A 25,628-nucleotide genomic window follows, 5' to 3' on the forward strand; every position below is an offset into this window, starting at 1 on the left:
ACTATTATAGAACGAACTGTCTCTAGTCAGCTCCGGCTACGTGATTCAGCCCAGTGGCCTCACAGTGGCTGGGGACGACGCCACCTCCTATCGACCAGCTTTCAAATTTTTATATTTTATTCAAGAAGCTAACTAGTATTCCAAAAACAGTCTGGGTTAGTTTCGTTGAAAATTATGCTAACAATCATACTAACACTAGAAAATCTCAAGACCTAAAATCCCCAGCAGCCAGCCATGTGAACAATTACAGGGAAAATTCCATATTAGCAATGACGAAGTATTGATAATTAAAGGGCGTCCTTTGTTAGAATCAGGTTGCATAATTCAGCCGTAGAACTTTTATTAAACGGTTTTTTTGCATTTCCTTCGTTGTTTCAGAGTTTCGTATGAAACATACAACTAATTTATTTTGCAGTTTATATGTGTTTTAACTCGCTACAAGCTCCGTTGTTAGTAGCGTAGGTTGAGAGTAGCTTGGGAGGAGAGCAATAACAGCACCGCTTTGTCCGACTCTCTACGTCATGCCATGTCGTCATTGTGAACGTACCTATGTACACACGGGTTTGCTCGCCAACATCCTGCTATACAGTAATCATAAGAGAGCAAAAGATGCTCGTAATAGCACTATCATATACTTGGTAGAATTAATTAGTTAGACCGTTAAATCAATATGAAAAAGTCATTTGAGAGCAGCTGTAGTTCACTAGATAAGAAAAATACCGAATGGATCTAACTAACAGCAAACTCAAACCAACGTGCGCTAACATTAGCGGTCTTCGCTACTCCAATAGGCGAGCGGTGTATGGACTTTGTAGAAGTTGGGACTCTCAGAGCGACCCCAGCTGGTGCGCGACGTTGATCAGTGAGAGAATTTGTGTGTGCCTGTGTTTTCTGTCATCACTATTGGACTTCTGTGTTCAAGACATTCTTGAGAGTATTTAACCATGAGATCGTCACACCGACACCTTGAGCATCATGTGAGCTGAAATGTCAGTGCAGAATAAGGTAGGTTTCGTGGAATTACGGATATTCTTGGCTTTGACTAGTAGGTGACGAAGTCTTGTTGTCATATTAAACTATGTTTACTCAACACTGTATGAAGGAAAATGAAAACCAAATTTAATAATGTTTCAATGAATACCGTAAATTATATTTATTTTCATGGTGTGCAAAGCTTTATGAATCTGAAAAAATGACAGGCTTTTACTCTCACAACTTACAGACAAAACAAAGTTTCACAACTCGCAGAAACAGTTAACTAGCAAAGACTATGAAGTGTGATTTTATCATCAATAAATGGTGGGTGTGCATATAAGCTATTTGCCGAATAAACTGGATAAATGATTGGTGTGTGATGAAGTGAAATGTTTTTGAGTGATATGTGGTTACGTGAGGTATGTTAATAAGGTTCCTGCATAAACGGAACGGATAGTAGCCTGTAGGCTATTTAATTTATTTGTGTCATTCGATTTTTCTTATATAGCCTAGTGAAAGACATCAAAACTTGATGTGTGCTTGGTATCTTTATTTACTTGTGTGTAGCGACGGTTGCAGAAAGGTTGGGTTAGGAGTGAGTGTTTTCCATGTCCGTTAAATTAAACAAGACTCCGTAGGCTGATTTGTTTTAAGAAATGCCAAGGAATATTGCCGAAATGTGCGTAATTTTAGCGGGAGTGATGGATCTGAAGTTTAGAAGAGTACCAGGTGTGTAGAGAGAAAACGGGAACCCTACATGAAAGGGCTGGACTGAAATATTTCACGCTAATTTTTATGGCCTCGTCTCAGGGGTTTGTTGACGTGCAGGGCAGAGGCTGGATACCATTTGAAGGAAAACGTCGCTTGCTTTTTTTTATCGTTATTATATTATTAATCCAATTATTGATTACTGTAAATTAATAACATGAGGACCAGGTTTTCTTTGTTCAGTTTTGAATTTTTTTTTTTAAACTTATGACAGCCAATTGATAAATGCCAACAATTAACAAAAACTTTTTTGTTGAATGATTTTGTGCCCAATATTATTAGTATATATTTTTTCGGCATATGGAACCACAGTCTGGTTCTGGTCCGTAAAGACGTATCATTCCAATATTATTAACTTGGTATCTGTGCTTCACCCACTTAGGCTATATGACATGGGGTATCTGTGCTTCACCCACTTATATGGCATGGGTTGCTTATATATTTGTGTAATATGCTTATATGTATATATTATATAATTTTATATATACATACACATATATACATAGACATACCTATATATACATATATAAAATATCCAACATCAAGCCGTTCCCTATAATGGCTGGCACCAGAGAATAAACACAACAGTCGCTGGACAGACAGACAGACAGACAGACAGACAGACAGACAGACAGAGACTATATATATATTATATATATATACATATATATAATACATATATATGTATAATACATAATTATAATGTTAATACTGTACTACATGTCCTGGGTTATTACACGTATCTCACTCGCTTTTAAGTCCCTACTGAACAATTAGCAACCTAATGACGTATAAAAATATTTTTTAACATATTCAAATTTTGAATCCAGTAGAAACCTTCGAATTTTAATAATTTTTCAATTGAAAATTATATGGATTGGTCCATTGTTTTTTTTTTCACATAACAAATGATTGTCTTAGGTGATGATGGCATAGGAAAGTTTCCCTAGTGTAAACCGATTTTTAGTACCTGGGCCGTTGCTGTCGTTATGTTTTACCTATGCACCTATGCTAGCTAGCCCCTCCGTCTCCGTGTTAGTTTTCATTTTCAGTTTACCTTGTCTGTAATATGTACTTATAGAACTGGCCATCAACATCTCTCAGAACTACTGCTTACCAAATTGCACATTCTTTTTCATCTTTCGTGCTCTCGGACATGGCCCAGAAAATGCCTTGGGATGCCTGTCCCGTGTCACACACACACACACACACACACACACACACACACACACACACACACACACACACACACACACACACACACACACGTACGTTATGCCGTTGCTGAAGAGCTAGGTCCTGTTTTCCCAAAACCTCAGTTCTGCACGAGAAACTTTTCCTCACTCTCTTTCGGTGTTAACCGAATTGGTCCGTATAATGGCTTCGCAACAACTGTGACTCACGACCATCTACCTGGTATGGAATTTTTAATTGGCATTTCATTGCATTCCACTGATAGATAGGGTGAGTATATTGCGCATGCCCGCGCAGTATTCTCTTAAATTTAAATGCTAGATCATCCTTGCAATATTAGTTCACCAAGTTAGTCAGCGTACACATATTTTTGAGTGTGGATAGTAACATTCACACATACACGGACATTCTACCGCCCTCCCTCAAAATCGCGCGCGCGCGCGCGCCCCCTACATACATACACACGCGCGCGCGCACTCACACACACACACACACACACACACACACACATACATGCGTAGACAACAAATACGTAATCCCACCATATCTGTTCCGATATGGGTTGACAAGCGCATGCGAAATTTCGTGGACACTAACCCGGCAACTTCCACATACTGTATATATTATGCAGAGCATAACAAAGCAAAGACAACACGCATGGAAAACGAACCAGTGGAAAATCTGTGCGTTCTCTGTTTTGGAAACTGAAAACTATTGCATAACCCAAAATGCCAAACCTCCTGGGAGCCAACGGGACAGGTTCAATTATGCGGTGCCAAACAGGGCACAATATCCTTTTTGGGTCTCTCTCTCTCTCTCTCTCTCTCTCTCTCTCTCTCTCTCTCTCTCTCTCTCTCTCTCTCTCTGAAGCGATCGACTGCACGAAAGCAGCATCCCGCAGTGACTGACAAGTCTCATTTGTGTTTCCCTCCTAAAACTTGGCGTAGGGGCGGTGTGGTATATAGCCAACAAGGAAAGGGGAGAATGAGGATGGTCCCCCTATCTTGCGTACCCTTCTTCAGTCGGTGGAAAACTAAGCAGAACGGGCGGTCATCCCCGAGAATGTTTGGGTATCACTTAACCCTCTGTCCTTTGCTAAATATCCACGGGCATCCAGTAATGGCAGGATTCCAAATAGTTTCAGTGAAAAGGTTAAATCGCACATTACACTCCTCGAAAAACTGAAACACGAATGGTCTAGTAAAATTAAAATGTATCCTAGAAAGTTACACCAACTATTATATTGAAAATGATGCTGGGGAAAAAAGTACGTCTAAAGAGAGATGACCATCAAATAAAATAGAGTACATCGAAAGACCATAGTATCTAACTTCAGTAGTAAAAGAATTTGCTAAACGTTTAAATTCAGAACAGTCCGCTCGGTAAATACTTTGGTGTGTGGAATGGAGGTTGCCGTGTACTATTGTTTATGTAAAAGAGGTACACGTGGTTTCTTGAAGAAAGAGAATGTGTTCCACGTGGTTTTCAGAGAGAGAGAGAGAGAGAGAGAGAGAGAGAGAGAGAGAGAGAGAGAGAGAGAGAGAGAGATTGCAACGTCTTTGGGCCTCAAGAGAAAACGGGTGGTCAATATTCGAGTCTAGGAACACTTCTCAGCTTTGCTTTCTTGGACGCTCATGTTCACACAAATGCTCGACCCGTCGTGAAACGGAGGCTGCGGGTCCTCCTCCACCACTCCCGGCTGGGTGGCTGGTGATGCTGCTTCGTTTCACCGGTCAGACACCCTGAAGAAGCGAGAAAGGAGAACACCCGAGCTTTCTTGCCGAGCGAGACGGCGGGCATTTCCTTCACTCAGTCATTCGTCGTGTCAAACTTTTCATATATCCTTTAACATCTTATTTATAATTGTACAGTAATTATTATTACGACCGCCTAATTATGTTACCGTAAAATCATCATAGCAGCGAAAATTGATTGCCTTTGAAAACCTCTTCCACCAGCTGATGGAATGAACGTTTAAAAAAATGAGTCTGACGTTTGGCCGATATTGCGGCCACACGTGTTTTTGCGGGCAAACGTTGCTTATATGATTATATGCAGGCTATTGAGGAGGTAGGTAGAGGGACGTTGCGTCAGATGTGACGTCAGCACTGATCCATGACGTCACAATGGTGTACGGGATGAGTGTGACTGATGATGTGAAGGAAGGGGCTGTGTAGTATAGCAGTAGGAGTACCACCGGTGGTCGTCGTCCTGTCCACGATGGGCCAAAACTGATTGTCTGCCTCTCCTCCCTATGCCTCGGCATCCTCTTATCTTTGCTGCAGTGGCACCGAGGTCCTGGACCCTAAGGTATCGGATATGACGCTCGCTCAACATTAGAACTTTCCTTGATTATCAGTTAACAACTAATTCCTATACGACTTGTGTTGACATGAAGATTTCAAATAGCCATTTTTCTTTAGTTTAAGATTTTTTTCTTCTAAGTTTGGCAGCCTTCTGGAAGTAAACTCATTCTGTAATTAAGAGTTCTCTGGCATTTGTCGTCTAAAAGAAACGAAGAATAACATTATGAAAAGCAAACAGCATACCTGTCGATCTCTTTGCTCTTGAATTTATACATAGCAAGATCGCATTTTTTAAGGTAAAATGCATTTTTTTTTTTAATTATTGTTTCCAGTTGTTAAGTTACGGTTTCGCAGACCATTAGCATGCTGTCTCATTGTCTGAAGGTGGCTTCTGGAAGGAAAAGGTCTCAATACAATAATATTCTTTTCATATCTTTTACCAACCTTCCCATGGCGTAGAGGAGGAGCCCTCATGGTTTGTGATGGTAGTGGTGCTGGTCACGGCTGGGCGCAAGATATAATAGTGCTGGAGCGAGCGGCGACGCCTCTCTCTCTCTCTCTCTCTCTCTCTCTCTCTCTCTCTCTCTCTCTCTCTCTCTCTCTCTCTCTCCTGGCGATTGGTGTAGCGTGTCGGGAACTTCGGCACGGTAGTCACTATCTCTAGCTACTAGTAACCACTTCGTCCTCCACCATTTCAAAATGTCTCCTATGCACTTGACGACTAGTTAAACGTCCCTCTAAACTGGCTTCTGGTGATCATCGGGCCAACCTTGGGCTTACTTTATCTTTAAATTTCTTTATACATTAGTGCTGCCATTTCCATGCTGAGCTTCGCAAAAATTGTTCTCAACCTAGTGGAGGAAACTTGATTTTCCGTGTGCTGTTTTCGTCATATAATGACCACGTGCCTAAAGCTAGGCTTTTTAACTTTAGTAGTCATCACTTGATTTGCTTGATATCCGTGTCAAGACTTCGATTGCCACTCTCCAGATAAGACCCGCTCTATGAGTTCACAGGAAACCTTCTGCAGCGGGGCCCCAACAATCCCCATTCCCCACAAACACTCCAGCAGATCGGAGCGGACATCGGCCCCACACTCACCCACCCCCACTTTCTCCACTCTCTCTTTTCTTTTTTCTTTTATCTCTCTCTCTCTCTCTCTCTCTCTCTCTCTCTCTCTTTATTCTTAGATTTTGCAATTGCAGTGTAACTGTTAGAGAATTAATAGTTATGTATAATTATGACTGGGGAGAAAGAGAAATCCAAGTACACAAATGTAGGGAAATTGAAATAATGGGGTATTTTAGATTTAGCTTTTGCAATGTTCAATTGCTGACTTTCGTCGTCACAGTGTTTAACATAACACGATAAGAAAGGATAAGAAATGCAACAATAACGTGTAACTGTATATATAAGACGGGCAAGAATAAATAATGTAGCCCACCCGGCTCTTCCAAGTGTCACAGTAAGACTGCTACAAATTTCCAGCGTAAGGAGCCACGGAGAAAGAAGAAAAAAGTAGCTAGACTGGGAAGGCTTACGCATATAAATGCAACAGCTGAGAGCAGATTACGCGCATTGAAAGTGATTCAAGATTTCTACCAACTTCCTCTCTGCTGGGTCAGGGATCCCGGTTGACACCAGGTGTGGGAATGTTCTTGCAATTGCAGTACTGAAGGCGGAGGAGGAGGAGGAACAATCGCTGAGAAAGGGGGAAGAGGTAGCTGCGACTACTAGCAACTTTGCGTCCCAGTAGAAAACTTGATAATAAACGCTAAACTTACTCTACAAAGTACATACATCATTTTCACGAAGCCCACGACATAAAGATAGAAAGACTTGGAACTTTAAATAAGGACTTAGCTCCGCCTGGGCATAAGGAGGGGCTTGGGGCGGGTCTCCCTAATGACCGCAGGTGTGTGGGGTAGGTGGGTTTGGAAGGAGGGGAGGTGCCGGCAAGGTGTTCGTCCGCTCAACTAGCAGCTGCTGCTTCTGCTGTTGCTGTTGCGCGTGTCTTTGTTTCGGGGTCTTGGTGACCTCAACTTCAGCTGCTGGGTTCTCTCTCTCTCTCTCTCTCTCTCTCTCTCTCTCTCTCTCTCTCTCTCTCTCTCTCTCTCTCCTCTTCGTCTCACCGGAACTCCCGAACTGGTCCTCGGCAGGAGAGCCAGCTGTAGGGGTTGGTCTCAAGAAGTTTTGGCGTCTAGAAGAGCGTTGCGCGTTGATTCTCTCTTCTCTCCTCTCTCCCTCCCTCCCCCCTCCGTCCCTCGGCCCACATAAGATTTGAATCCTTTCTTTCTCTGACACCTTTTAATTGCTAATGGCACCACGTCGCAAATGGAAGAAGAATGTTTACAGGAAAAGTCCCCGACAAGAACGCTTCCCGATTGGATAGAAGGGCATAGAAACTGATGGTGGTCGCCTCCCGTGGCAGACAGAAGTTGGTAGCGATAGTGGTGTGGATCATCGACACAGCGAGCAACGTCGTTGTCGACGCTAGGGAAACATCGATCGAGCCAGCGTGCGGCTGGCTCTCTCGGCCTCCAAGCGCGCACACACGCACACGTATACACACTAGCGCGCACATACACACACACCACCCAACAACCCCGAGTCTCTTCTCTCTTTCTCTCTGCTGCTGCTGCTGCTGCTGCTGCCCCTGCTACACAGACACACCTGTACCTGCAGCAGCGGCAGCAGCAGCAGGAGTCCCGCCGTATCCTCAGCCACCTCCCTTTGGCCACTGTCAGATGTTCTCCATTAGCATTTGACTTCAAGTTGTGATAACGTTAATGGCCTTGCTGATGAGCAAGGCATGAAAAACCAAGTTCCACGCTCTACAGCTCCAGTAACTATTACTCCAAAATCTTCTCCGGGTCTTCAGGAGGGCGAACGAATATATGAGCCATAATGAAACGAACAATGGCAAATGCAAGAAGCTCTTCAGGGCTTCGTAGCTAGCTACTCGAGCCATCGGCCCCAGAGACATTTACTTTTGAAAACGCTCGCGCTGTTCTCCTTCAGGGGCTGCGGAATTGTATGCCACTCCCTGAGACCGTGCAAGACCTGTCCCTCCGACGATGGTGAAAGAACATCTGCCATCTGGGATAACAGGAGGTATTGGTGGAGGAGGAATGTCTGCCCTCCTCTTCCACCTCCTCCTCCTCCTCCTCCTTACTACCCACTCCCTAAACAAAGTCTCCTTAAGTGTGACACCGCACCTGCACCTGCGTAAGAACAAGGGAGTTACTTTTCCCGTCCCATCGTCTCTCTCTCTCTCTCTCCCTGCAATAGCATCCTGATGGCGTCTTATCATCTGTAACACATGCACAATGACTTCCCTTTAGCCATCTGTGCTCTAACAAGTGTGCTGTGCGCCTTTCCCTTGTGTCACTCTTCAGAAGTCTTGCCTGCCTACGAATTGACGGGATGATGACATCATGATTACCAGTCAACAATGCATGTAAGGAAGGGCAAATCAGGCGAAGGAGCCCTGTTATAGAGTGCCGATTAATACCGTGTGGACTGATGGGCATTGCATCAAGTTATGCAGATTAAAAGGTAATATAAAAACGACACTGTACTCAAAAAATGAAATCCAGTTGAGGCCGTATGTAAAGGTGTAAAGGTATAGCTGAAGGAGAAAAAGGAACGAGTTGGAGAAGTAAGAGGAGGAGGTAGGTAGGTGTTAGCCAAGGGCCCCGGCACTGGGACTATGTATAGCGTGGCGCCACGACTCTGTCGCCAAGTCCTCCCCTCGAAAGACCGTCCCGCCGACGCCAACATCCGACGGGATCAGGTCAAAGAGATTGCAGGACTGCCCTTTCATCCTTATGGGCATCTCGAGACAATCCCGATGCGCTCTCGCTGCTTCCACTTGTGTTCCAGCTTGCGTCCCTCAGTTTAACGGTAGTCTGTCGCAGTCTCAAAGCATAGATAAAATCATGAGTTTCTTCGCTCGTTAGTTTTCCAAGAAAAAATTTTCTGCACCTACACTTAAATATGCGACTTCCTCCTTGACTTATACTAGAGTCTTACTGAACAAAAAATTACGGCTGTTCGGCTTACAATAATAATGATCATTATAAGAACAATAATCATTATTATGATTATATAGAACAATTTAATACCATTTACCCTCTTGAGTATTTTTTTTTCTTTACTTATTCCCACTGTTTTTGTCTTCCCCTCTCCTCCCCATTATTCTTCCCCTACATCTTGTTCTTCCCCTAAATGGTATCATTATTCCTCCCCTTCCTTCTGCTCCCCTCAAATGGAGATTCCCCTTCTCTCGGCGGGGAGAGAGAGAGAGAGAGAGAGAGAGAGAGAGAGAGAGAGAGAGAGAGAGAGAGAGATCGGCAACTAAAATATTAACGTACAATATTCAATTTTAACGAAGTATTTATTCATGTCGTCTCAATAAACCATTATGTCTTTCATTGTAAAGCAACGTAAAATAAGGGCAAACCTTTTGACCTATAACTCAAAGGAGGAACAATGTAAGTGCCTTTATTCAGTTAAATTAAGGAATCTTCATGCTTTCAGTTCAAGTCTCTCTCTCTCTCTCTCTCTCTCTCTCTCTCTCTCTCTCTCTCTCTCTCTCTCTCTCTCTCTCAATGAATGGGAGAGGAGGAGGATGTCTGAGAATTATATGTTTCTCTTCCAGAATTTGCAGAAATTGTTCCGAAAGTTTCTTTTCAAACATAAGTCCCTAAGAAAGAGGCCAGAGAGGAATTTGATAACTATTTTCTCCTTTCTGCACACTTACGTCTATTGAACAGGGGAGTAAGAAAAATCGTTGATAGTACGCGAGCAGCACGTGTATGGGAAGAGAGAGAGAGAGAGAGAGAGAGACTTATGAAGGGGAGGCTAAAGTGAAGGGTGGCTTTAGCTGGGGTAGAGCTGAAGGGTGGAGGTCTTCCCTCCGTCTCCAGTTCATCTCACCCTCACCCACCGGTGGACTAACCCATGACTGCCTCGGCAACGCAAGTTGTAGTAAAAGTCTGGCAGACGCGTGTATGAAGGAGCCCTAAAGTTTTGTTGAAAAGTAGAAGGGAGCCTAAAGTTTCAGGAAAAGTATTTACCTTCAAGTCTTGTAGAGGGAGGGAGGCCCAAAGTCCTGTTAAACATAGGTATTAATCGAGGGAGCAAACGACAGTGCTGCACATCTATAAAATTCTTTAAAACATAATTTTGTAGAAACAGGTAGGAGACAACAAGGAGCCGCAAGCTAATGATGAACGAATATGGTTATAAGTTAATAATATATCCATTTGATCAATTAATGAGGAAAACTTGTTTCATGTATTCGGTATTGTTGTTACACTATAAGCACAAATACACTGTATTCATGAATCTTTACGACTGGTGATTATTTTTAATATATATAATAATACGACTACATGGTCCAACGATATTTTCCGTTATTGAAACGCCTTAGAGATTTATTGCTCTTTGTAGTTCAGAACAACACAGTGTCCCACGATGAAATAAAAAAAAAAAGTAAGATTGCTACCCATCCTTTTGCCTGTCCCCTTGCGTGAAGGATGTCCGTTCTTAGGCCAGTGGCGATCCTTAAACGTACCTTAAGCTTGTAATCTATGCATCAAGGCTTTTCGGCAGATTCAGCCTTACCTTATAGGATCTCACGATGGAGAGGGCTCTTGCTAATTGACGTTAATCGCTCTAACCACAACAGGTGGACAAATTTTCCATGCAATGCCTTTACAGCACTTTCCCGGCTACCTTCTGTTTTCTTCATGTTAGAAACATTTCATTTTCTATAGGTTTATATTTCGCACGCTACGAGACTTTTTTTTTTTTTTTTTTTTTTTGCTGTCTAGTCTTAGTTTATTGATATTTCGTAGTGAGAGACACTTTTACATCAACAACTTAATGCCGACTTTTCTTTACAAGTGAGTTCTGTTTTACTGAAATAATGGGCAAAATGGAGCAAGTCTAAATTAGGAAAAGGAAGTCTGCTTACAATTGGACTGATAGCTCAAACTACTACTACGGGGGCTTATTGCAAGTTGGAGAGAAATGGAAACTTCAAACCCAAACTCTTTTCACGTGGGGTTACGTCACAGCAAAGGAAATCTAGGGAGACGATCTCCATATTTCCTTTACTCGCTGACGATCTTTTTCTTCTTCAATCAAAAACGATGCGTAGGTGTCCCTCTTCCCCGCTCCCCGCCCCTCCCCTCCCCTCCGGTACTTCCCATCTTCAGCATGAGAGAGCGCGAAGTATAGGGAACGAGGGAGGGACGGACGGGCGGCGGGTTTTTGAGAGTTGGGGGCTCTTGGGGGTCAGGGCCGCTGTTGGGCAGGATGATGGGGTCGGGTACTGAGGGAGACTGAGAGGGAATAAACAGAGAACACAGGGGCGCGGGAAGAGAAAGAGAAAGACTTTCATGGGAATATTATGGTTTGAAAATTCCGAAATTTATGAAAGAATGTTTTTAAAAGTATGTATGCTTTTCCGCCAGAAGTCTATCTATATTAAAGTGAAGAACCGTAATATAGTTTATATATATATATATACATATATATATATATATATACATATACATATATAGAGAGAGAGAGAGAGAGAGAGAGAGAGAGAGAAAGAACTCAAATATATGCGTTTGTAGAGAGGGAGAGAGGAATTGAGTAAACCCATGATGTGGGGTGGAAGAGGACGGGAATGGGTTGGGACGGGACCGAGACCCAAGAGAATGAGCCAGAGAAAGAGAGGGACGGGAGCCGAGTGGGAGGGGGACTGGGGAGTGCGTTTTGGAGGGAGGGGAGAGCGAGTGTGTGGTATTTCCTGCCCATGGGTTTGGCCCTGGAGTCCTGTGACGTTTTTCCGTTCCGTTCCACTTCGTCTTGAGAGAGAGAGAGAGAGAGAGAGAGAGAGAGAGAGAGAGAGAGAATGAATCTGAAACTTGTTGCATGGTATGTGTGTGTGCGTGTACTACTATCATTCATGGATTTGCTGATGCAGATATCCTGCGATTTTGGATTGCCAGACGCTCTCACTCACACTTCGGCCGCTTCAAACTCTTTTTGATGATGCAACGGGAACTGTAGCTTTTTGGTTGGTGTTGCTATCTCTTACAAACATTCGCTGCTATTGGTTCAAATCAAAGCAAACATTTTTAAACGTTCCTAACCTGTAATCAGTATTGCACAGATAATTGCAGTCATTATTTGTACTTCAGTGTCCTAAGGACCGACTCTTAAAATCAAACTGTTGGAGGGTGTGGTTGGGAAGTGTCTTTTCAATCCCAGCTGTAATGTGCCAGCTGGTGATTGCACGCACTCCTGACAGTTGGCAAACGCGGGTTTGCAATTGTAGGCTTAAAATATTGTCTTCAGCAGAATTCTGTAGACAAGTTAACTTTTAACAGTTGGTGGGGCCGTAATAATCACTTGATCTCTGTGTTAGATTAAAAATACAACTCTAGTTAAAATTTCATACCTTAAATCCAAAACTTCAAAAGTTCCGCCGCACAGTTATAGTAACCCGTTTCAAATTTGAACTAATTTGTTGTAAATCCATTATTTATCAGCATCCAATGTTTCCTTTTAAAAACAAATTCATCAACATGCTCAAATAAAGTTACGCTTACTATCTTATTTTACAAAGAAAAAAAATCTGTAACTCTTGGAAAAGGACGGTTTTTTTTTTTTTTTTTTTAGTGTGTGGAGTCTAAGGATTTCTTATCGCTCCAAGATATGATAAGGCCCACAGATATTAAATGCTTCAACGTTGTTTCAATGCCCCCTCATATCCAGGCTTATAATTTTCTCCTCACTTTGTAGACTAAGTAATACACTATATATATATATACATATACATATACATATACATATATATATATATATATATATATATATATATATATATATAATATAACTTAGAATTGCCCTAAAAGCACATGGAACACCCACCCTGGTTCCCCTACATCTTTGCTTGTGCTGGCATTATAGAATTCAAATGGCCCATGGGTAATCCATAGGAGTTTCTTTCCGTGTTCCCATGAGACTTTTACAGGGAAGTCTACAGGGAACTGCCGTAGCAGGAACCTCGCCTTTGAAGGGACTTGAGATGAAATTTACAATGAAAAAGTCTACCTTTCTTATTGGTAAAATATTCGTTACAACTAAAATTCTGACTGTTCAATTCTGTTTAAAATTCGTATCCGTATTTACTTTTTGCGCCAGTCAGAAGTCACAATGTGAGAAAGAGGGGCTTATACGACTGAGTCAGAAATTTATTTCTGTTATATATGATTGTGTGTTGATGATTTCTATATATATATATATATATATATATATATATATATATATATATATATATATATAAATTTACACAATTTATTAACGATGAATATTGTTACCGATATACGTGGCCCGGTATCTGGTGTTCCCTGTATGAAAAAGAACTCTTACGAAGATTTCCATGAATACGCAACCTCCTGTATAAAATAACCTACGCGAGGGAGGAGAGAACATGTTGACGTTCTGTGACTCATGGCATGTCATTTAGAAGTGTTTTGAGAAACGCTTCTTCTGTGTGCACGCATCCGAACATATCTTGAAACCGTCGCCGGTAGAAATTGACGGTGAGCGGCTGCAGGGCCAGTTGGTCCACAGCTGCGAGAGAGGAACATTGAGGCTCGACGACGTGGCCTCGCCGGAGCCCTGTTCAACCCGCAAATACCATGAAACTTGTTAGGCCATTCTCGCTCCTACGCTAACCGTACACTGAGGTGGTTCTCGTCTGAGCCAGGTGCTTATGAAGCAAGTTTAGGTCGGGTGCGCAAGCACGCTAAACTCGCTCCTATGTACGACGCGATAGAATTTACAACCGCCCCATCAAGTCTTTAGCTACTAACATATGACTAGCGGTACAGGCGAATCTCGCCCTCTACCAACTCGCACCGAAGGAAGGTTTTACCAGCAACTCTCCCTCCACCACGGCCAGTCACCGTTGGTTCTCCCTCTTTACAACCCTCCCCCTCCCTTAGCGACCTCTCTCTCTCTCTCTCTCTCTCTCTCTCTCTCTCTCTCTCTCTCTTTTTCCCCCCTCGCCCTCTCCCTCTCCCCTCCCTCCCGCCGCCTCTCAAGGCTGACTCCACTTCCAATATCGCCCTTGTAGCGCTGAATCAGACGGGCGAACGTAGCGCGGCCATGTTGGTTGAGTTCCCTCAGGCATTGAGCGCATGTCAGTGGCGAAGGATTCAAACCCTTACTGCCGTGTGCCGCTAGACTTAAAATGGTGCGTTTCGACCTTAATGCGAGGCCCTTCTGTCGTTGGTCGAACAATAAGTTAACCAATGGGACGGGAGTTCAGCCCTCACGCGCGGCTGACTCACAGTCCAAATTGGAATAACGGAGTTGGGTGGTTGCTACGTGGGTCGGACAAAACATCCGGGAGGCAAGCCAAAGTCTCCCCTTGGTTGGAGGTACATAGAGGCCGATATCGCTGCAGCAGGGTGATGCGGGGGCGCTACAACCAAGTCTAACAAACAGAGCTCAGAGGAAAACAAGAAAATACCGTCGAGAAATATGAGGAATCAAAACAAAGAAAATTCGATGCAGAATGAAAAAGAAACAAAATTGAACGCAATCTATATGACGTTAAGCTTTCTCTCATTCTCTTCGTATCCCTTTTTAATTATTGCACAGTTTTCCCCTTAAAAAGTTCTTTTTAAAACGATTGGGACTTGGGTTTTCCATCGCACATATTTTTTTTTAAATATTTCTTTAATAAATAATGCCCAATTAAATAATACGGTTGGCCAATTTCAGCGGGTAGGAAATCCGAGTTTGAAGCTAAAAACTTTGCTTCATGGCCTTCCTTGTGGGAGGGACTGGGGAGAGGGAAGAGGAGGGAAACGTTTGGCGTTGAAGGCGTGTTTTATTGTCAAGTGGAGAGTCGATTTGTTGTCCGAGTAACGTTTGTTGAGAGCGCCAACAGGTGGCAAGAAGAGGCCAGCATGTGCGGTCATTGTCAGCCGCCTTCGCTTCTCTCACTACTACACGGCAAATCTTAGGCTGAAGTTAGAGAGAGACCTTATGTCCACCTGTTACGTCACTGCAAGAGGGAGGGAGGCAGAAGCACTACATCTAACCTAAACTTCTGCTCTCCAAAGCTTCGTTGTCGTCTTAGAGCAGCACGCCCCTGCCCTTTCCACCCACAATGTCCCCTTGAGTGCCACCCCTTTGGGTTGGCACCTAGTGTTGATGTTCAACACTAAATGTTATCTGATCATTAGTCATGGTTCTTTTACCATTTGTCACCATGAAAAACAAAATAATTTAAACTCGTTTTATTATGCTGATATACTTAAATCCAAGTTGTACAGAACAGCCGTAGCTTCGTCGGAGAAGAGCTAATGAAGGCTGTGGTGCGTTGGTGCGATCTTACACAAGACAGAATGATGGTGCTGGGTGCTCGTAGGGTTCTTTCCCGCTTCAACCACCCAACAACCTACGCCCTTATCGACACTCAACCCTCGGGCACCAAAGACTGGCGCAGTTCCAAACAGAGATTTTGAACGTTGTATGTTATTGTTAGGTCTGTTCGTGTGTCCAGACTGAAAAGCAGGAACGTTTCCCGAAATTTATAAAAAGAACGCTAACAAAGTTTTGGGGAAATAAGGAAGAAAAAGAAAGATACGGCAACTCTTGTTTGCTGTTGGAAAGAGAGTGAAGGCTATAGCGTGAGCTCGAGGGAGGTTGGTGGTGGTGGTGGTGGTGGCGGCGGCGGCGGCGGTGATGGTGGTGGTGGTGTTGTCGTCGCTCCTCCACTCACGGGCGCATGCGCACACACGAACCCAACCATCAGCCACTCGACTAGAAAATACCACTTATTTACCTCGTTGCCATGGTAATGTGCCACTACTTAGACAACATTGCCCAAGGTTTATCGACCTAGAAATTCTGTCTACGTCTGCATATTGCAGATTCGTCAAAATATAAGCATGGTTTGAATATTAATAAAAATGACCTCCAGCAAAGGAGAAAATTTTTCGTTAGGCAGTCTTAATTTTCCTCCGAGTCCTACATACTAAACTGATCCCATTTTCTTTAAAAAGAGATTTCTGAAGGGGTTACGATTTCAAACCCGAGCAGAGGCGGTAACTCCAAACACGTGTCCCGGTAAAACATTTCCTCACGAAAATATTGAGTCTTTAGATGTCGACAGATGCATAGATTGCAACGCGGCGCGGTCAGCGGGTAAGACGAAAATTCTCTGCAGTAGACATTTTAGACTGAAAGTTTATCGGTGTCGACCTTGACCTCTCAACTAAAGTTTGCTTATACTCTTGGCCCCCATAGACTCGTGAGGAATCTTTAAAAAATTTAAAATTGGTAAAAGCTTGAGTATTCATCACGTATGACGAATGACTTTTAAGATTCAGTAGCAAAGCAACTGAAGAAACAGTATAGGCTATATATATCATATATATATATATATATATATATATATATATATATATATATATATATATATATATATATATATATATAGAGAGAGAGAGAGAGAGAGAGAGAGAGAGAGAGAGAAAAGATTTTTCAAATATTGTCATTATGAAATAATATACTCTTATACGAGGAGAAGAAATTGCTCTGCGTAATCTTATTTATTATCGTATGTTTTTAAATCTTCGTAAACTTTAAACCAACGGTTAATCATTTTAACTGAGAATGGCAGCTGTGATTGGGGGAAGAGGAGGAGGAGAAGGAACCCCAGGTAACAGAGCCAAGCGTCACCAAGGACGTGGGCGGGTAGACAGACGCCTTTTGCCGTCGCCCATGAACGGCTGGAAAGACCGCTGGGACCCGACCCAAGGGTTTATTATTATTATTATTATTATTATTATTATTATTATTATTATTATTATTCCTGCACAGGATTCAACAGCAAAGTTATAACATTCAATAAATTCTGATTAATATCCTTTTAAGAAGATAAATTCTTTTGAGACAAAAGAATTTAATTCGGTAGATGTAAGTCCTCTTTGCTAAAGGCCATTTAATTTTTTTATTTCCTAATGAAACGGAGAACAAGCATTAATGTTTAATCTGAAGCGAAATAAAAAAAATAACATTTGGCGCATCTTAGCCATATTGTATTACAGACTAATCAAATTGTTCAGCTTTCTTCAATACAGAAAACCATGAGTTAATTAAGTTTGTTGGAAAACTCCGTGGTTGAAATATTTCATCTACATATTTTAATTGACCACGTTGATACTGATATTACATTAAAATACAAAGTATGCAAATTTGAATAACAAAAGCATATCGTAAGGGCTTAAAGAGACAAATTCACAAAACTTCGAAAGTGTGACTGTAGTTAAATGTAAGGAACTCACCAGTAACGTTTGCGTTGAAGTCTACGTTGACTCCCCTCCCCATTTCATTACTAGAACGCACTTCGCAGTAATCGACGAAGGTTACAACACATTCTCTCTCTCTCTCTCTCTCTCTCTCTCTCTCTCTCTCTCTCTCTCTCTCTCTGTATGTGTCGTGCTAGTGTGTTTAAATATAAGTTTTAAACAGGTCATTCTCTACTGTAACTGTGCCCTTATAAGATGGATTTCTACTATTTCTTTGCATTCAGTAAGATAGCTTCGGAGAGGGTTAGCAAATACATTTGTGAAAATCGAGGGTTGCACACATTGTTCCTGTAAAATAATAGAAGCAATAGTTAGAACGCGACAGGTTGAGTTAGAGACAGGCAGTGGTGCGAGGTCTGAGTTGCGCCAGCCAGCAGCACCAAACCAAGGATAGCACCACCAACACTAGCTCTTTTACGGCTCGCATTCGATTCCTCTGTTTCTGTTCTTATCACGCATAAGTATCTTAATGTTAATTTTGCCCATTTGTCAGCGTCATTTAACTTTCTTCCTTAAACATGAATTCCGAAAAAACACGCCGAAAGCAATGCGCCGGAAAAAAAATTTTGCGATGTTAAGCCGAAGCCAAGTCTCACTGGTAAACTCGAACGAAGTGCCAGCCCGCCCTCTTTACCTACTTCGCTCTCCCACCACGCACAGCGCTACGTTCACTTCACTTTATATACTCTGACCAGGGTTTTCATCATTGTATATAATCATCTGTATGTTTTGCGCATGTATTTAATGATGATCAAGTCTTTAGCATAATACATAAATTCAACAGAAAAATTGTTACATTATCAACTCCGACTTTTGTCATTCAAGTTACAAGGTCGAAGTATTAGTACGGTTTCATTGCACCTCATATATATACTGTGTGTGTATATATATATATATATATATATATATATATATATATATATATATATATATATATATATATATATATATATATATATCATATATAAATCACACACACACACACGTGCGTCTTGGTGTGTATCTTGCTAAATCTTAAGTGTGAAATTTCGGACATAAATCCGCGGCACCAGTATTTCATACACATAAACATACATAATACAAAATAAATTTTCTCTGACACGTCCAAAAAGGGATTTCAAGATGTTGCTGATTCCAGCTTGTTTTTATATACAGTATAATGGATTCAACGTGAAGTATAAATTAAAAACGTGAATCACCAGGTAAAGTTTAGGGGAGATGAATTTAACCATATGTTCCATGCAAAAGTATCCGGGCAGTTCAGAATATGTACTGTAATTATATTCGTACTTGAAGCCTGTGTGTAATATCCATAGGCTTGAATGAAATCAAAGATTTAGTTTTAATTTTAAACGATTTTAAAATGTACTTTATTACCTTAATTAAAATGCATCAGTTGTAATACGAACTATATTAAAATGTACTATTACTTCTCACTGTCATATATTAATGGATTTCCCTTTTACTTAACAGGGGCACTCGACAATGGGGCTTCCTCGAGCGAGCGGCAAGCGGCGGTGGTCTGGCGAAGAAGGCGCTGACGCCGTACCAGCCAAGGTGATCTGTACATCGCCACCCCACGCCCTCTGTGCTGAGGACGTCTTACACCACCCCGCCCTCACCCACGCCCACGCTTCTACACCGGCCCTCGAGTGCGAGCTGACCTCCACCTCTGTGGAGAGCAATACAAGCGAGGTCTCCACCAGCGAGTTGCTCTGCCAAGAGCACAGTGACTCGACCACTTCGTTTGAGACGACCTCCTCACTTTGTGTGCAAGTAGACTCTACCAGTGTTTTTACCGATTCAGAAGACGAATCCATGGACGATGAACACGAAGATTTCATTGACGATGAGGAAGACAAAGACTCAGGATTCATTGATAGCAATTCAATAGACAATTCTTCTGATGATGAAGTGGAAAGTACCAGTCGAGTGATATCATCAGTTGAGCCTTCCGTTTCTTCCTCTTCGCTCTCTCCTTCGTTATCGTCCCAGTGTCTGTCATTCGTTTCATCCTCATGCTCCACAACCACCACCACCACCACCACTGCGGCCTCCACGTCCCTCCAACTGTCACTCTCCAGAGTACTGCCTCATCCTTCCACTACCCTCTCGGCCAGCAGCGAATCTTCCCTTCTGCCATCGCCACCATTGTCTCCAACAGTTCAGAGCACCTCTATCCCAACTACTTTCTCCATCTCCAACACTGCTACGCCAGTTGCAGTGTCCCCACTTCCTTTGAGCAGTCTAACGTCACCATTCATAGCCTCTACCATTACCTCCAGTACAGTCACTACCATGACTACCACCACCAGCACTGCAAGTAACAATGAGGAAAGGGTACCAACAGTCTCCATGGTGAGTGATGGAAGTGTTACAACAGTAACAGCAGCTCAAACAGGGACAGTTGTTACAAGTGCTTACCAGGGAACACTTACAACACCATCATATGACCCCCATTCTTATCCTTACCCCCCGGAGTCTTATCCTTCAAGGCCTGTTACTCCAGCTTGGGGAAGCTGCAATTTCTATGATGGATCTCAACCTAACACTAACAAGTACATGGAAATTTCGCCTAGTAAACCTAGTGCTAACCAATCGATTCAGTGTGATGAGAATGGAAAGTCTTATTTAGAACTAGGTAGTGCCTCTCCTTATACCCACACCTATTCTAATGACTGCGGGAATTACACCACTTCTCCATCAAGTTATCCTTCTCAATCATACAATCAAACCTGTACCAGTCCTAGCAACAGCAGCACTTATGGTCAACCCACAAGTTACTTTAACTCACGCCAAAGTTACAGCCCTAACCCATACAACGTTTATCCTGCATCTGAGGGTTATGGCAATTTTGAAAATGAAACAGGGTGTGGCTATGGATATGGTTCAAATGGATACACAGGTGCAAGAGGGGGTACAATGCCTCCATCTCGTGGTCCTCCAAGATGTATGTCTCCTTACTGTGACCCTACTCAAGGAGCTGCACGACCAAACTGTTATCATCAGCAGCGACTGTCAGTGCTCAATGTGTCCATGTACAAACTAAACAGATTTCGGCAATTTCCAGAGCCCAGCCTTCATCGCTCTGTACTTATCTGCAATACCTTAAGGCATATAGAGCGTGAACTAGAAGCTGAAGGTGTTAGTGTAGCTTCATTATTAGCACATTCACATGCTCATACTGCAAATCCTCATTTGCAAGGGGCAGCTCCTAATCAAGGAGTTCAGACATGCCCTGAGCCCATGCCGTCCTCTCCCACTCCATCTCCAACACCAACAGAGGGACCATTACCTCCCATGCATGCCCCTCTAGTGGGATCTCCCCTTGCAGCACCAGTGTCACTGCCTCCGTCCACGCCTTCCACACCGCCACCTTCTGTGACTCATTACACCACTGCTTCTCCCACTGTACAGTACCCAACTTCTCAGTACCTACCAGCAGATCATCCCACAACTTTTGATAGCAGAGAAAATGCACATCTTCGACAGTATCAGTCTTTACCTCCAAGTAATTCTCATACAGACAGTAGTGGACAAGGGCCTTCAACTGAGGCAGACACAGAAGCCGAGACTGAAGATCCTCCTTCATTACCTTCAACCAGACCACCTGCTCTGCCACCTGAGGAAAGGACAGATGCCATCAATTGGTGCTCAGTTCTCAGCCTTTCATCTCAGACAGATTTAGATTCAATGAACAACAATGAATATGGTGACTGGGGTGGTGAGAGTAGCTCAGATATGGACTACAGTCGTACTGATGATGGACCTCCATGGAAATTACCATCTCTAAGTGCAGATGATGTGCTCAAATCTTTCCCAGAGGCCTCAAAAAGACTAGAAACGAACGAGGACCTTGATTCTATAATTAATGTATTAGTTGGTTCTTAGCATTTAGTGTAGTTTAGATAACTGCTATTATTTCATTCCAAAGGAATCGGTGTTAATGTTTGTTTGCCGCTGTGCGGGCAATAAGAGTACATCGCAATCCAGTGCATTTGTGGACAACCAGACATTGCTCAATGCATGGCTAGCAATGAAGTCCTTAGGGCGTTTTGCCAGTCATGTCCTTTGTCCCAAGGATGCTAATCAATCTGTACCACAAATACCGGGCAAAAAGCAACTCACTCAAGCGGCATCACAACAGAACAAGAGGCTAGTGTTTTTCTGACACCCCTTTGCAGACAAATTAATTACACTTTACAGTATCTAGTTAAATAATTGTCATATTTACCATCACATGCCTCCTGGGACAGATCATGGCATCCCTTCATAATGTTACAAAGTGTACCTGCATAACATTACTTTCTTACTGATAAAACAGTGGCAATATATAAAGGTTCCGTACCAGAGTTTTATATAATTTGCCAAATATTTTTTATGCTTATTGTAAAGTGAATTTTATTGAGTATTTTAGTAGGAAAAAGGTGCTTATATTCAGTTTTAAATATATAATTCAGAACTGTTAATTTTTTTATATTTTTTTCTGATGTGCGGTTGTGCCCAGTATCTTTTCAGTATTTACAAATATTTTATTCTGTACTGATATATATATATATATATGTAGAGTAAGCCAAGAATTAGTTGCATTGACTGCTCTGGGTCACCTACAAGTTCAAACTAAACTCCTCCTTTGTATGACACCTGCAGCCATCCTGTGGCCACGTCCAAGTGAGTTCAGCCAGGAAGCTAAAAGTGTCTACCCCAGAATATGTGTTTGGGGTCTAAACACGTCACCAATGTCAATTAAGGTCTCCTAATTTTTTGTTGGTGCAAATGGGTACAGCAGATTGTCCACACCAGTTATTTATAGAAACAAATAACAAAATTAATATTTTAAGTATTTTCCTACACTGAACAGCAGTTGTGGCCATGTGAAAAATCTGATTTCCATGTCTGCAGACACCTTGTATTCAGACACTGTCAGTGAGACCAGGGGAATGCTTTTTACTTGTAAAGATGCATATACCCAGAAGTCATCTGGAAATACAGTGATTAGTGTAATCACTATGAAAAAAATTAGTTGTCATATTGCAAACTGGTTTTGACAATTTTTTGAAGCCCAGATTGTTACAATGATCTCTGGTGATGTTTCTTAGAATGACTCATTGATTCTAGTCGTGGTGATCGCCATTGACAGCAGTGCAGACATGATGAAGGAGCAAAGTGCAAAGCATTTTTTTTCTGTAGCTACAAAAAAGTGTATGTATTTTATGGGCTCTTCTGAGTACTTTTCCCTTCCTTGTGAATTGCACTCCAAGTCTTGATTATTTCATATATAGGCTCTTATATGTCTTCCTGTGTTTTTTTTTTCGTTTTCTTTAATTCTCATGAAATATTATTTTAGCCTTGGATAACCTATGTGAGTGTTTGTTCAATCTTGATAAAAACATTCGATTGAATGTGCAATTTTTTTTTATCAAGATATGTAAAAGCTTGTTTTCTTATATATTTTATATAGTAGAGGCGTGCCTCAAAATTATGTCTCCTCTGGCTTAAATCCTGTTATAATTTGTGTGGAGGGGAAAGTGAGCAACCAAGGAAGCAAAGATGTGGCCGAGTCTTGTAGCAACAAAAAATTAACTTTCCAAAATCAGAATCACACACAAAGTTATTGCTGTTAGCTGCTCATCATTTCTCCTGTCATGGCATATTGGATTCTCACTGTCAAAGTTTCGTTGAATTTGTTTAATGCGACAGAAGCCACATGTCAATCATCGAAAATGAAGCAAGTGAAGTCCGTTGGGTGTAAGGGGGAACATCTGTAGTGTTCAAAACAGGTGGCACAAGTGTCAAGTACAATGGCTCTGCCTTAAAAGTAATGTTTATTAGGTATTAGATAATGTAATAATACTTAAATTGGCTGTGACCACTTGTGGATCATTCCTCGAGTGTAAGCTGAGTGATATTTATATATATACATATAAATATATATATATGACTTTTGGTTGTGCTCTACAGAAATTCTCAATTTTTTGACTGTTTGTGATACAATTGCTCAGAAGTACAGATTATTGTAGACGAATCAGCAGAACCAATAGAGTTTATAATCCAGTGTTAAGTGTATTACTTAATACACACGAGTCATTAGTATGAGACGCACTTATGATCAAAACACGTTTTCGAAGATTGTCATTCTTTAGTAATTGGCCCGTTGTCTTGGTTTTAAAACGGCGAACCGTCATAGAGCACTTCGTGCCTTTTGTGTGACACAGGAAATAAATAGTAACTGTAAATTGCGTGTCTGTTACATTGGTCATGTTTTGTCAACTCTCTTTTCATCCTCTGAGGTTTGAGGAAGTTTTCCTTCTGTTTGGCAATGTAATAAATCTAAGAAAAATAGTTTAGGCCCCTTTGCATGGTTAACAGGGAAAAATGGAAAACACAACCTTCACTTGATATGATTACTCTATAAAATTCAAGAAAGCACAAGATATGTACTATATTTTCCTGGAACCCTAGTGTTGAAGATGAATTATCCAGCGAAAAATGAATTCGGTCAATACTGAACTCAAGATTAGAACTGATTTTCCAAGTAGATACCCATCAGTTTACTGTTACTATCTCGCCAGAAACCTAACACGAATGGGCTCAGTGCATTTATTCGATTTTTAATGGTGTTGGAAAAACGCAGAGGAGTAGAGGACTAATATCTATCCCCGTTACTCTCCCTAACCTCTAAAATCCCCCTCCCTCAATTCCCCGCCGTATTGATTAGCACAGGACACGGCATGCCACCGCCGGTGGTTCTGGCGTCCCATGGGCCTTCGTCAGTAGTATTTTCAATTAGGAAAGAGGCAAAATTAACCCCCCCCCCCAACACACACACCCTCGAGGAAATTCAAATGTACAAGAGGCGGCCAATGGCATTTTCTTTCAGAACGTTCACATGTATTCTTTCGCACTTGAACCGTTAATCTTTCACGTCCGTAATAATCATACCAGCGCACGCATCTTTTACCGTCACCTCGGGTTTAATCTTAGCGTTTATCCCTCTCTCCTTTTGCAACCGTATCGCGTAGTAGCTGCACAAAGTTCACAAAAACTTTCCCTCACGATAGTTTCAAAGACTAAAACCCCCCAAGCGATCTCTGGTGTAGAATCTAAATAAATATTTTCCCCAGGAGAAGTCATACTAATGACATCGTGACCACAGGCTCAAAGGCTAGAGAACCAGTGGTATGTATGTGTGTAATGGACACTGGTGGTGCCCTCTTCTCCTCTCGGCTAAGAAGCGAGCGACAGACTTCACTTGCTTACCACAGGGGTTTTGGAAGGCTGGTAAGGTGCTAGGGACCGTCGAGTGCATTGTGGATAAAAATGCCTTATCCTTCCCCTTACCGCCTAGAACCATCCCATAATTATCTGTGATCCTACTCATTTATAGGATGACCACATGGTTATGGTAATGAAATATAAGAAACATAAAAAGTTAAAAAAATATAAATCTAAATATCATTTTTGTTCTGAAGCTGCAGTTATTTTGTGCAGCCTTAAATGAATAAAAGATGTACTTATACTGTAGTAATTTGTTCTATAAAGCTGAGCAGAGAAGAATGAAGCCAAAGATATTTTCCACGAGAAACAAAATTTTAAAGGTGACATTTTTGGCAGTTTTCATAGATGGCTTTATGAAGCAAATGAAGCGTATTTTATATAGAGTTTGTGTATATATTTATTATATGTAAATATCTGTAAGTAATGTCAAAAGAGAAAGCAATAAAAATCAAGTGTATTCTGTGTTTCTGTTAATCCTTATGGTATCCTTCCTTGGGGACTTCTACAAATACCTCTGGATTTGTTGTGTTCCTGATAAGGACTTATAAAATAATCTGCTATTAAAAACTCTACAGTGACGAAGAACTAGTACGTGTAATTGTGTATCAACAAAAACAGGTCACGACAAAGGTACAATATGATTAAAATGAACAGTTACAATTAGAAATATCTGAATTATTTTCTCAGCTGGAAGATTCTCGCACACTTTACA

The 25,628-nt window shown here is 41.8% G+C and overlaps 1 protein-coding gene across 1 annotated transcript; it reads left to right on the plus strand.

Moving 5' to 3' along the window:
* The first annotated feature begins 558 nt into the window (after positions 1-558).
* On the plus strand, positions 559-25,373 carry LOC136838856 (uncharacterized). The gene is made up of 2 exons (XM_067104511.1): positions 559-1,005; positions 19,112-25,373. The coding sequence occupies exons 1-2, from the start codon at positions 988-990 to the stop codon at positions 21,527-21,529; spliced, it is 2,436 nt and encodes an 811-aa protein (XP_066960612.1). The 5' UTR covers positions 559-987; the 3' UTR covers positions 21,530-25,373.
* The last annotated feature ends 255 nt before the right edge of the window (positions 25,374-25,628 follow it).

The sequence above is a fragment of the Macrobrachium rosenbergii genome, chromosome 5 (assembly GCF_040412425.1).
Source record: "Macrobrachium rosenbergii isolate ZJJX-2024 chromosome 5, ASM4041242v1, whole genome shotgun sequence".
NCBI lineage: Eukaryota > Metazoa > Arthropoda > Malacostraca > Decapoda > Palaemonidae > Macrobrachium > Macrobrachium rosenbergii.